Source organism: Thalassophryne amazonica, chromosome 2, assembly GCF_902500255.1.
Source record: "Thalassophryne amazonica chromosome 2, fThaAma1.1, whole genome shotgun sequence".
Taxonomy (NCBI): domain Eukaryota; kingdom Metazoa; phylum Chordata; class Actinopteri; order Batrachoidiformes; family Batrachoididae; genus Thalassophryne; species Thalassophryne amazonica.
The window spans coordinates 157,221,093-157,233,866 of record NC_047104.1 but is presented as its reverse complement, the minus strand read 5'-3'; the positions used below and the strand labels follow the sequence as shown (position 1 = coordinate 157,233,866).

Here is a 12,774-nt window from a genome sequence, read left to right as displayed (position 1 = left end):
ATTTTATATATCTATCCCTGCTTCCTTAAAAATACTGTTAAGTTATGATAATAGCAACAATAGTAATAACTAATAATGCTATAATATAACTTTAAGAAAAAGAGGGTAATTTTGGGTTTCAGCTTTTTTTTTTCTTCCACTTTCATCCCTATGTTCAGATCACTAACATCTGTCAAAATCCAGTTTTATTTAAAACAAACTATCCTCTAGAATTTGAGACGACATGCAGACAGGAATGAACTCCTTTTGCACACTCTGGGAGCCCACTGGATCAATCTGACTTATCTATTTGTAACTACAGAGCATCCAGAAAGTATTCTGTGCTTCACTTTTTCTACATCTCATGTTACATACAGCCTTATTCCAAAGTCTATGAAAATAATTTCTTTCCTCAAAGAAATACCCCATGAGATTTTTGCTAATTTGTTAAAAATAAACTAATAAATCACATGTACATAAGTATTCAGTCTTTCCTGCGAAGCTCAAAATTGAGCTCAGGTGCCTCCTGTTTCCACTGATCATCCATGAGATCTTTACTGTGAGGAGTGAAGCGCTGTGAATACTTTCTGGATGCGCTGTAGATCCATTTGGCTACAGACAAATGAAGGTATTGTTTTGAATATTTTAAATTTCCTGAAGAAATTGAGGCAAATTTGCAAAATGTTGCCCCTCCTATTGACCTTTTTAGAACTTTTCATTTATATAGCACCAAATCACAACAGTTGCCTCAAGGTGCTTCACACAAGTCAGGTCTAACCTTACTAACCCCCAGAGCAAGAACACAGGTGACAGTGGTAAGAAAAAACTACCCTCTGATTGGGCCATGATACAGACACAATTGGCAATACAAATATATAGGAAATTTTGGGAGTCCATGCTGGTGCACAGGACAGGTAGGTTACGGAAACAGACACCACACTCATCTCTGGATGGAGCTGCACCTCAGAGAAAAAACAATCAGGCATCAGAAAGACAAGAAATACAGTATAACTTGTCAGTGTTAAGCATCAATCAATCAATTCAATCAATTTTATTTATATAGCGCCAAATCACAACAAACAGTTGCCCCAAGGCGCTTTATATTGTAAGGCAAGGCCATACAATAACATATTAAATTACAAGAAAAACAGAAGAAATACTAAGGTGATCGCCGGCCACTAGCCCTAAGCTTCACTAACAGACCCAGAATTTAGATAAAGTTGAGGCCGCGGCCCGCTCTGTTTACTAAGAAAATTAAGAGTAAAAAGCATAGTAACATACTATACCAGTATGCTAGCCATACGAAAGGGAAAATAAGTGCATCTTAAGTCTGGACTTGAAAGTCTCCACAGAATAGAAAAAGCTTAATTTCTTGTCTGCAGTTATGAGCCTTGATTGTTGGGTTTGTCAGTTAGGTGGTCGTCACACACATGGCCATAAGTCAGAGTTGATGGGCAGGAATTCATTCACGTAATTATTTCTGAACAACTTTCTGGTGTGTGTGTGTGTGTGTGTGTGTGTTTTGCCATGTAGGCCTGTTTCAAGTACTACTGTCGCTCTTGCTGGCATTGGCAGCACTCCATGGACATCCTGAGTAACCACCGGCCCTTAATGCGCAATCAGAAGAACCGGGACTCCAGTTAGACCACAGGAGTCCAAACTGGGACTGGAGCGAGTCCCATGCTGCGGGGCCAGGGGCTGCCCGCCAAGGAGCGCACGTGTCGGCCGTCCTCACACGAGGGTGCCACGGCACTCACCGGGCACTTAGGGAGTCTCACTAGGAAACATTCACTATTGCACTTGCTCCATGTTTGCTGTTGTTCACAGTGGCACTATGCACAGCGACCTTGTTGGGAGAGACAAGGGGCCCTTCACATCCCCCCCTTCCCCCTCCCTTCCCAGTCTTGTTGCCAGACCTACATTTAGTGGATGAAAACAATTTTTTCTTTTTGTTGCATAGTGAAGAGCAGTCTTGCAAGTCCTAATACTGTTCATTGGCAAACGCCATACAGTGCCTTTAAGTTTTTTTATCGCCACCGACCTGAGTTGGCATATCCCTTCGTGCAAGTCAACTGGTGTTTTTTTTTTTTTTTTTTTTTTTTTTTTTTTTTTTTTTACTTTTGGGAGATGAATGTTGATCTTCATTTAAACAGTCGCATTTCAGACATTTTTACGCAGTTTTTTACTAATTTGTACACAGACAGTTTTAAGTCAATTCATAAAATTTTGAACCGGTTTCTACCAGGCGGCTTTTTAATTTTTGTTCCCCCTCTCCGAATGCATCCCCCCTCGTCCCCCACCCACAGTTTCAGCTGAACGGGCACCATGTTGGATTTACTACTCAAGTTATCTTGTTGGTCCAAGTTGTATTAAATCTTGATCCTGGATATTGTTTTGGTAGTTATCCATGGTCTTATAGAATCAGTTGTTCCAGAAGTATCTCAAACAATCCTCGCTGTTGTTTTTGACTCGTTATCTTGTGGGTGTGTTTTTTTTTTTCCCAAATCAACTGCATCTTGAGATGAGAATGCCTAATCCTGTTTTTGACGGTACATAGTTTGAATTTTGCACTTTTTAATTTGCACTTGTGGAGGGTGGCAGTGGTTTTTAATCACCTTTGTACATCAGCAGAGGGACATGTCTTAATGTGACCAGCTGCTTGTTTCCTGTTGAATGTAAGAACTTCCACTTTGCTGATATAGAGCTTGAGTAGACCCTCAGACATGATTCCATGCTTTCTTAAACATTTCTGCCTTACTGTTCCAGTTGAACGGGAGTGCATAATAAGCTGTGTGCCAAAGACAGTGTCTTTCTTTAGCCATTAGGTTCATCATGCTGAGCTTGTTGTCCTTCAGCCCAGCTGCTTTTTAGAGTTTTGAAAGTCTACCTCACTGTGGTCTGCCAAGTTTGCTGCAACTGACAGTTGTGGAGTTTGTTCAGATTGGGCACAATAAAGGTGTTGAAGCATTAGCTGCCATGTCTGGACTCTTTATTGGAGGTGATGGATGTTCTTCAGCAATCTGCCTCAAACATGTTCCTCAGATTCTGACAGATCACAAACTGACAATGAATGCATTCCTCTGCTCCAGATTTTGACTTTGGTGTCACCAATTTACAACATTAAACACTGAGCAGCAGCTAATGGCCGTAACTAAGAGAAATGCAATGGACATTAAATTAATGCGTTACCCAGGAGGGAGAAGGAACAGGGGAGGTAATGGTGATTGTATTAAATGTTGAGCTGAAGTCCACAAACGGCATTCTTACATACGTGTTCTTTTGGTCCAGGTGTGAGCTGTTGAGATCACATCGGACAATTTGTTCGCTCAGTAAGCAAACTGATGATGGTCGAGATCAGCAGGGTTGGAGGAGTTCATATTAGTGCAAATCAGTCTCTCAAAGCGCCTCGTGATGAGGATGACAGTCATGGAGGCAGCTGACTGTACTCTTCCTGTGGTGGCCTTAAGGCAAGAGGGCACTACACACTGTTATAGCGAGAGGTTAAAGATGGTGAAAACCGCTACGAGCTGGTCTGCACAGACCTTAAGTGTTCTCATGACAGTCTAGACCAGCTGCTTTCCTCACATTGATTTTATGCACAAGATCTGTAATCAGTCATTTTTGGCTTCCCTCATCCTAACTGACCAGATTTTAAAGCAGGAACCCTGAACAGACCCAGTAATGCCAAGCTTAGACATTACATTAAAAAGATGTTTCATATCCCACTTTAGCTATGCAGAAAAGTTAAATTAACTAAACTAATTTATATGTGGCTCAATTAAACTTGGTCCAGAACTAGAGTGAAACGGGCCCAGAGTAACACAATTAATTTAAACTTAAAATTATAATTAGTGGTATGAAAAATGTCCTCAAGAGGACCTTTAATCAAGGGGTGTTGTGGAGGGCCACCCTCTGCCACTTTCAGTCTGGATGCGCCCCTGGTTTACAGTGAGAAGAAACAATCCAGAATTTGTGTATTTATGTGGAAAGTGCAACCTGAATGAGAGGTTTTATCAGATTTGTACATTATCCTCAGATTTTAGGTCGTTTCGTTTTTTAAAAAATGCATTGTTTATCCATTGAATTTGTGTACTTACAAAAAGTTTGTGTACTTCCTCACTCAGCGAAAAATCACGTCAGAAATGTGTCCGGCTTTGGTGCATCACTGCTGCTCAGACATCGAAAATTCAACACTTCTTTTGTGTACTTACAAAAAAGATTGTACCTCAGTGCAGTGAGAAAAAAAAAATCACGTCAGTAATTAGTCCAAGAGAGATGATGGTCTAGTGCAGGGGTGGCCAAGTTCGGTCCTCAAGAGCCACATTCCTGACACACTTGTCTCCCTGCTCCAACACACCTGAATCCAATGAAAGACTCGTTAAAAGTCCGCTAACAAGTTTTTCATTGGATTCAGGTGTGTTAGAGCAGGGAGACAAGTGTGTCAGGAATGTGGCTCTTGAGGACCGAACTTGGCCACCCTTGCGTTGGGCTTGAGACCAGAAGATCCTCTGTTCAAATCCCAGCCTGACTGGAAAATCGCTAAGGGCCCTTGGGCAAGGTCCTTAATTCCCTAGTTGCTCCTGGTGTGTAGTGAGCGCCTTGTATGGCTGCAGCCTCTGGGTGATTGAGGCATTATTGTAAAGCGCTTTGAGTGCCTGATGATGGAAAAGCGCTATATAAATGCAGCCCATTTAAATTAGTCAGGTTTTAATTCTAACGTCCTAACAGCTCTTCATACCTCCAGAGGGCTTACAGAGCTGTGTGTGTGTGTGTTCAAAGAATTGGCACCATCAATTAGCTCCTCCAAATCATCAGTCTGCAGAACGAACCCTGCATGTTTAGCTAAAGGCTGCCCGCACTAGTGGACAGGGTTTGCAGAGTGCAGTGACACCAAACGTATGCTCACTTTGTTGGTATGACCTGCTACCTCAGGTCACCTAGGCATTAAAAAAAAACTGGCAAAAAAAAGTTAAACAGTCTAATCTAAACTGCCCGCTACTTAAACAGTCCACCAGCTCGATTATTGTCACAATTCAATTTTCAAGATTAAAGGTCAAAGTCAGGAAAAATCTTGGAAAATTGGAAAAATCCCTTTAACATTGAACAAATTTTTTGAAAAATTCATGTCAAACATCAGTTCTTTCATGTTATGTAGGATGGTATCCTTTATCACCTGACAGTTTGACCCTGATCTGATGGGCATTGCGTATTTAGTGGATACAACCCCTGGCAAAAATGATGGAATCACCAGCCTCGGAGGATGTTCATTCAGTTGTTTAATTTTGTAGAAAAAAAGCAGATCACAGACATGAGACAAAACTAAAGTCATTTCAAATGGCAACTTTCTGGCTTTAAGAAACACTATAAGAAATCAAGAAAAAAAATTGTGGCAGTCAGTAACGGTTACTTTTTTAGATCAAGCAGAGGGAAAAAATATGGAATCACTCAATTCTGAGGAAAAAATTATGGAATCATGAAAAACAAAAGAACAATCCAACACATCACTAGTATTTTGTTGCACCACCTCTGGCTTTTATAACAGCTTGCAGTCTGAGGCATGGACTTAATGAGTGACAAACAGTACTTTTCATCAATCTGGCTCCAACTTTCTCTGATTGCTGTTGCCAGATCAGCTTTGCAGGTTGGAGCCTTGTCATGGACCATTTTCTTCAACTTCCACCAAAGATTTTCAACTGGATTAAGATCCGGACTATTTGCAGGCCATGACATTGACCCTATGTGTCTTTTTGCAAGGAATGTTTTCACAGTTTTTGCTCTATGGCAAGATGCGTTATCTTGAAAAATGATTTCATCATCCCCAAACATCCTTTCAATTGATGGGATAAGAAAAGTGTCCAAAATAACGTAAACTTGTGCATTTATTGATGATGTAATGACAGCCATCTCCCCCAGTGCCTTTACCTGACATGCAGCCCCATATCATCAATGACTGTGGAAATTTACATGTTCTCTTCAGGCAGTCATCTTTATAAATCTCATTGGAACGGCACCAAGCAAAAGTTCCAGCATCATCACCTTGCCCAATGCAGATTCGAGATTCATCACTGAATATGACTTTCATCCAGTCATCCACAGTCCACGATTGCTTTTCCTTAGCCCATTGTAACCTTGTTTTTTTCTGTTTAGGTGTTAATGATTTTTGTTTAGCTTTTCTGTATGTAAATCCCATTTCCTTTAGGCGGTTTCTTACAGTTCGGTCACAGACGTTGACTCCAGTTTCCTCCCATTCGCTCCTCATTTGTTTTGTTGTGCATTTTCGATTTTTGAGACATATTGCTTTAAGTTTTCTGTCTTGACGCTGTCTTCCTTGGTCTACCAGTATGTTTGCCTTTAACAACCTTCCCATGTTGTTTGTATTTGGTCCAGAGTTTAGACACAGCTGACTGTGAACAACCAACATCTTTTGCAACATTGTGTGATGATTTACCCTCTTTTAAGAGTTTGATAATCCTCTCCTTTGTTTCAATTGACATCTCTCGTGTTGGAGCCATGATTCATGTCAGTCCACTTGGTGCAACAGCTCTCCAAGGTGTGTTCACTCCTTTTTAGATGCAGACTAACGAGCAGATCTGATTTGATGCAGGTGTTAGTTTTGGGGATGAAAATTTACAGGGTGATTCCATAATTTTTTCCTCAGAATTGAGTGATTCCATATTTTTTTTCCTCTGCTTGGTCTAAAAAAAGTAACTGTTACTGACTGCCACAATTTTTTTTCCTAATTTCTTATAGTGTTTCTTAAAGCCAGAAAGTTGCCATTTGAAATGACTTTAGTTTTGTGTCATGTCTGTGATCTGCTTTTTTTTTTTCTACAAAATTAAACAACTGAATGAACATCCTCCGAGGCCGGTGATTCCATAATTTTTGCCAGGGGTTGTAGTTTACAGCAGAGCCAACACACATACTCACACCTGCATTCAATTTAAAGAATCCAGTCAACATTTATGTCACCTTTACAGCCGCCAGACGGTGTCCAAAGTGCATTACAGTGCAATGAAAGATCAAGAATTCACAAAAGTAAAACAAACATACAACAGAGATTAAGTTAGTTTATTTTGGGCTTTTAGGAATCAGAAAAAAATACGCTTTTTAAGAAGTGTTTAAATTTGTTAAAAGGAAAACAGTTATAAATCAGCACATTCAGTTTTCAAGAATTAGCTTGAAATTGATACTTCAATCCATGATGCAAAATCAGTATCAGTTTGCTTTTAAATCAATTTATAATTTAGATTTGATAAATACACAAACACGAGTGGTTGTTGTGACTCGTGACTTGGACTTTTTGTCGTTCTGTGTCAAATACACAAAATGAATTAATTTATTCACAACCTTCTGTTCCAAAATGCAGGTTTATGTAAACAGTGTTTATGTAATTAATCATCCACTTTTTCACATTTTTCTGACATTTCAGGAAGTTTAAACTGAAATAAAATTAATACTAGAAGCACTCAGAGTGCAAACCTCCGCCAAGGCCATGGGGTCACTGACGCCATAACATCTACACGCCGTGGAATCATTGAACCTAAAAAAGTCTAACAATGATGTTTGCTCAGTAGTAAAAAAAACGTTTCATCTGCTGTGACTGGATAGCATGTATCCTTAGGGCTTGGCATCACAGTTTATTGCAACTTGCACCTTTCCCAGAAGCTACTGTCATCTGAGCACTGATACTGATATTGCATGTGCTTATAGACAAAAACAAATAAGTGACAAAATTCAATTTATTATTCAACTAAACTGCAAATATATGAATTTTTTAACATTTATGAAACTTGGGAAACTCCGGATCACCACTAAAATTTAATCACTTGTTCCTCTTGTCATTTCCAACCACTCCACAAAACTTAATCAAAATCCGTTCAAAATGTTTTGAGTTATCCTGCTGACAGACAAACACAACCGAAAACATAACCTCCTTGGCGGAGGTAATAATTCTCCGTTCGGGGCTGTGCTCAGTGCTTGAAACATCATGTGGTGTGACACCACATTAATGCAGTTTTTCAATTACTTTGTTTTTTAATATACATATAAAGAATAGAGTTTATTTACATATGGCAGCCGTCCTTCCACGGATTAATGATTAAATGCAGAGTGGTGCATACAGAGCAAAAAGAGAAAGAAACAGTGCATCATGGGAACCCCCCAGCAGTCTACGTCTATAGCAGCATAACTAAGGGATGGTTCAGGGTCACCTGATCCAGCCCTAACTATAAGCTTTAGCAAAAAGGAAAGTTTTAAGCCTAATCTTAAAAGTAGAGAGGGTGTCTGTCTCCCTGATCTGAATTGGGAGCTGGTTCCACAGGAGAGGAGCCTGAAAGCTGAAGGCTCTGCCTCCCATTCTACTCTTACAAACACTAGGAACTACAAGTAAGCCTGCAGTCTGAGAGCGAAGCGCTCTATTGGGGTGATATGGTACTATGAGGTCCCTAAGATAAGATGGGACCTGATTATTCAAAACCTTATAAGTAAGAAGAAGAATTTTAAATTCTATTCTAGAATTAACAGGAAGCCAATGAAGAGAGGCCAATATGGGTGAGATATGCTCTCTCCTTCTAGTCCCTGTCAGCACTGTAGCTGCAGCATTTTGAATTAACTGAAGGCTTTTCAGGGAACTTTTAGGACAACCTGATAATAATGAATTACAATAGTCCAGCCTAGAGGAAATAAATGCATGAATTAGTTTTTCAGCATCACTCTGAGACAAGACCTTTCTGATTTTAGAGATATTGCGTAAATGCAAAAAAGCAGTCCTACATATTTGTTTAATATGCGCTTTGAATGACATATCCTGATCAAAAATGACTCCAAGATTTCTCACAGTATTACTAGAGGTCAGGGTAATGCCATCCAGAGTAAGGATCTGGTTAGACACCATGTTTCTAAGATTTGTGGGGCCAAGTACAATAACTTCAGTTTTATCTGAATTTAAAAGCAGGAAATTAGAGGTCATCCATGTCTTTATGTCTGTAAGACAATCCTGCAGTTTAGCTAATTGGTGTGTGTCCTCTGGCTTCATGGATAGATAAAGCTGGGTATCATCTGCGTAACAATGAAAATTTAAGCAATGCTTTCTAATAATACTACCTAAGGGAAGCATGTATAAAGTGAATAACATTGGTCCTAGCACAGAACCTTGTGGAACTCCATAATTAACCTTAGTCTGTGAAGAAGACTCCCCATTTACATGAACAAATTGTAATCTATTAGATAAATATGATTCAAACCACCGCAGCGCAGTGCCTTTAATACCTATGGCATGCTCTAATCTCTGTAATAAAATTTTATGGTCAACAGTATCAAAAGCAGCACTGAGGTCTAACAGAACAAGCACAGAGATGAGTCCACTGTCTGAGGCCATAAGATCATTTGTAACCTTCACTAATGCTGTTTCTGTACTATGATGAATTCTAAAACCTGACAAACTCTTCAAATAGACCATTCCTCTGCAGATGATCAGTTAGCTGTTTTACAACTACCCTTTCAAGAATTTTTGAGAGAAAAGGAAGGTTGGAGATTGGCCTATAATTAGCTAAGATAGCTGGGTCAAGTGATGGCGTTTTAAGTAATGGTTTAATTACTGCCACCTTAAAAGCCTGTGGTACATAGCCAACTAATAAAGATAGATTGATCATATTTAAGATCGAAGCATTAATTAATGGTAGGGCTTCCTTGAGCAGCCTGGTAGGAATGGGGTCTAATAGACATGTTGATGGTTTGGAGGAAGTAACTAATGAAAATAACTCAGAACAATCGGAGAGAAAGAGTCTAACCAAATACCGGCATCACTGAAAGCAGCCAAAGATAATGTCTTTGGGATGGTTATGAGTAATTTCTTCTCTAATAGTTAAAATTTTATTAGCAAAGAAAGTCATGAAGTCATTACTAGTTAAAGAAATACTCGGCTCAATAGAGCTCTGACTCTTTGTCAGCCTGGCTACAGTGCTGAAAAGAAACCTGGGGTTGTTCTTATTTTCTTCAATTAGTGATGAGTAGAAAGATGTCCTAGCTTTACGGAGGGCTTTTTTTATAGAGCAACAGACTCTTTTTCCAGGCTAAGTGAAGATCTTCTAGCCACTGCAGCCACTGACTCCACCAAGTGATTTCACTGATTAACTGATTCCATCTGCTCAAAGTGATATTAATCAGTGAAATCACCTGGTGGAGTCAGTGGCTGCAAAGACAACCAGCACCCTCTTGGCCCTTTTCTGGAACAAGTTGTCCACCCCTGATTTAGACCCCTATGTAATTCTTCAGTTGACCCCTACCTGGCTGCCTATTGAAAATGCAAGTGGCCAATCAGTTTTTTTTTTTCCTCAAAAGACTTCATGTCTATGGATTATTTGTGCCAAATTTGATGTTTGTATCACCATTTGCAGGATTCCACTCTAAATATTCTCTTATCTGCTGCACTATATATGAGATGTAAGATGCTGCTCCTCACTGTTTCTCAGTTGCCCTCAAAAGGATTGGAACACTTGGTATTTCACACATTTTTAATTTGTTTATTCCATTTCAAATACATTTTTTTTTAAATGATCTTCCTTAAACTCAAACAGAAAGCAAATCTCTAAAAAAAAAAATATATAAAATCTAGCTTCCTGATGAAGTGGTGTAGAGGAGGATTTTCTTAAAAAGACCTGAAAGTTCAGCTACAATTTCAGCTACAATTTGACAGAAAGTACATTTGAGATGAAAGCCCAGATTTGATGTTTTGGTTAAAGAAACTTTTGTATTTCTTCATAAATAATGTAAATAAAGTCCAAGACATATTCATCCATCCATCCATTTTCTTCCTTTATCCGGAGTCGGGTCGCGGGGACAGCAGCTCAAACAAAGCTGCCCAGACCTTCCGAACCACACACACCTCCCCCAGCTCCCCCGGGGGAACCCTGAGGCGTTCCCAAGCTAGCTGCAAGATGTAGTCCCTCCAGCATGTCCTGGGCCTCCTCCCAATGGGATGTGCCTGGAACACTTCTCCAGCAAGGCATCCAGGGGGCATCCGGAAAAGCCAGAGCCACCTCAGCTGGCTCCTTTCGACGTGGAGGAGCAGCGGATCGACTCTGAGCTCCTGCCGAGTGACCGAGCTCCTCACCCTATCTCTATGGGAGTGCCCAGCCACCCTGCGGAGGAAACTCATCTCGGCCTCTTGTACTCGCGATCTCGTTTCGGTCATGAGCCAGATCTCATGACCATAGGTGAGGGTCGGAACATAGATCGATCGGCAAATCAAGAGCTTTGCCCCCCTGCTCAGCTCTCTCTTCACCACGATGGTCCGATACAGCGACCGCATCACTGCAGACGCTGCACTGTTCCATCTGTCGATCTCACGCTCCATTCGTCCCTCACTCGTGAACAAGACCCCTGAGATACTTAAACTCCTTCACTTGAGGCAAGGACACTCCACCGACCGAAGAGGGCAAGGCACCTATTTCTGGTCGAGAACCATGGCCTCGGATTTGGAGGTGCTGATTTTCATCCCGGACACTTCACACTCGGCTGCAAACTGCCCCAGTGTACGCTGAAGGTTACAATTTGATGAAGCCAACAGAACCACATCATCCGCAAACAGCAGAGATGAGATTCTGTGGTTCCCAAACCGGACCCCCTCTACACCCTGTCTGCACCTAGAAATTCTGTCCATAAAGATAATGAACAGAACCGGTGACAAAGGGCAGCCTTGGCAGAGGCTAATGTGCACTGGAAACAGGTTTGACTTACTACCAGCAATGCGAACCAAGCTCCTGCTGCGGTCGTACAGGGACCGGATAGCCCTTAGCAAAGGACCCCGGACCCTGTACTCCCAGAGCACCCCCCACAGGGTGCCCAGAGGGACACAGTCGAACGCCTTCTCCACATCCACAAAGCACATGTGGACTGGTTGGGCAAACTCCCATGAACCCTCGAGCAGCCGATGGAGGGTGTAGAGCTGGTCCAGTGTGCCGCGACCAGGATGAAAACCACAGTGCTTCTCCTGAATCTGAGGTTCGACTATCGGTCGAATTCTCCTCTCCAGTACTCTGGAATAGACCTTACCGGGGAGGCTGAGGAGTGTGATCCCCCTATAGTTGGAACACACCCTCTGGTCCCCTGTCTTAAACAGACGGACCACTACCCCGGTCTGCCAATCCAGAGGCACTGTCCCCAACCGCCACGTGATGTTGCAGAGGAGTGTCAACCAAGACAGTCCCACAACATCCAGAGACTTAAGGGACTCAGGATGGATTTCATCCACCCCAGGAGCCTTGCCACCGAGGAGCTTTCTGACCACCTCGGTGACTTCAGCCTGGGTGATGGATGAGTCCGCCTCTGAGTCCCCAGTGTCTGCTTCCTCTTCGGAAGACTTGACGATGGGATTGAGGAGATCCTCGAAGTATTCCTTCCACCGCCCGACAACATCCCCAGTCAGGGTCAACAGCTGCTTCCACCTCCTGAGGCGTCGGACAGTTTGCCAGAATTTCTTCAAGGCCGACCGATAGTCCTCCTCCATGGCCTCCCCGAACTCCTCCCAGACCCACGTCTTTGCCTCTGCGACCGCACAGGCTGCAGCACGCTTGGCCTGCCGGTACCTGTCAGCTGCCTCAGGGGGTCCCATTACCAACAAAGGCAAGTAGGACTCCTCCTTGAGCTCCTTACTTCCAGCGTCCACCACCGGGTTTGGGGATTGCCGCCGCGACAGGCACCAGAGACCTTGCAACCACAGCTACGAGTGGCCACATCGACAATGGAGGTGGAGAACATGGTCCACTCGGACTCCATGTCTCCAACCTCCCCCGGGAT

The 12,774-nt window shown here is 42.0% G+C and overlaps 1 protein-coding gene across 4 annotated transcripts in view; it reads left to right on the top strand.

The window, feature by feature from the left end:
* The window catches only part of LOC117501184 (cytoplasmic polyadenylation element-binding protein 1-like), a 119,981-nt gene extending 117,032 nt beyond the window's left edge, over positions 1–2,949 (top strand). For all 4 annotated transcript variants that reach the window (XM_034160055.1, XM_034160047.1, XM_034160039.1 and 1 more), the window contains one exon: positions 1,513–2,949. In XM_034160055.1, coding sequence (XP_034015946.1) covers positions 1,513–1,623 — 111 coding nt within the window. In that variant the 3' untranslated portion in view covers positions 1,624–2,949. The remainder of the gene's footprint in view (positions 1–1,512) is intronic.
* The last annotated feature ends 9,825 nt before the right edge of the window (positions 2,950–12,774 follow it).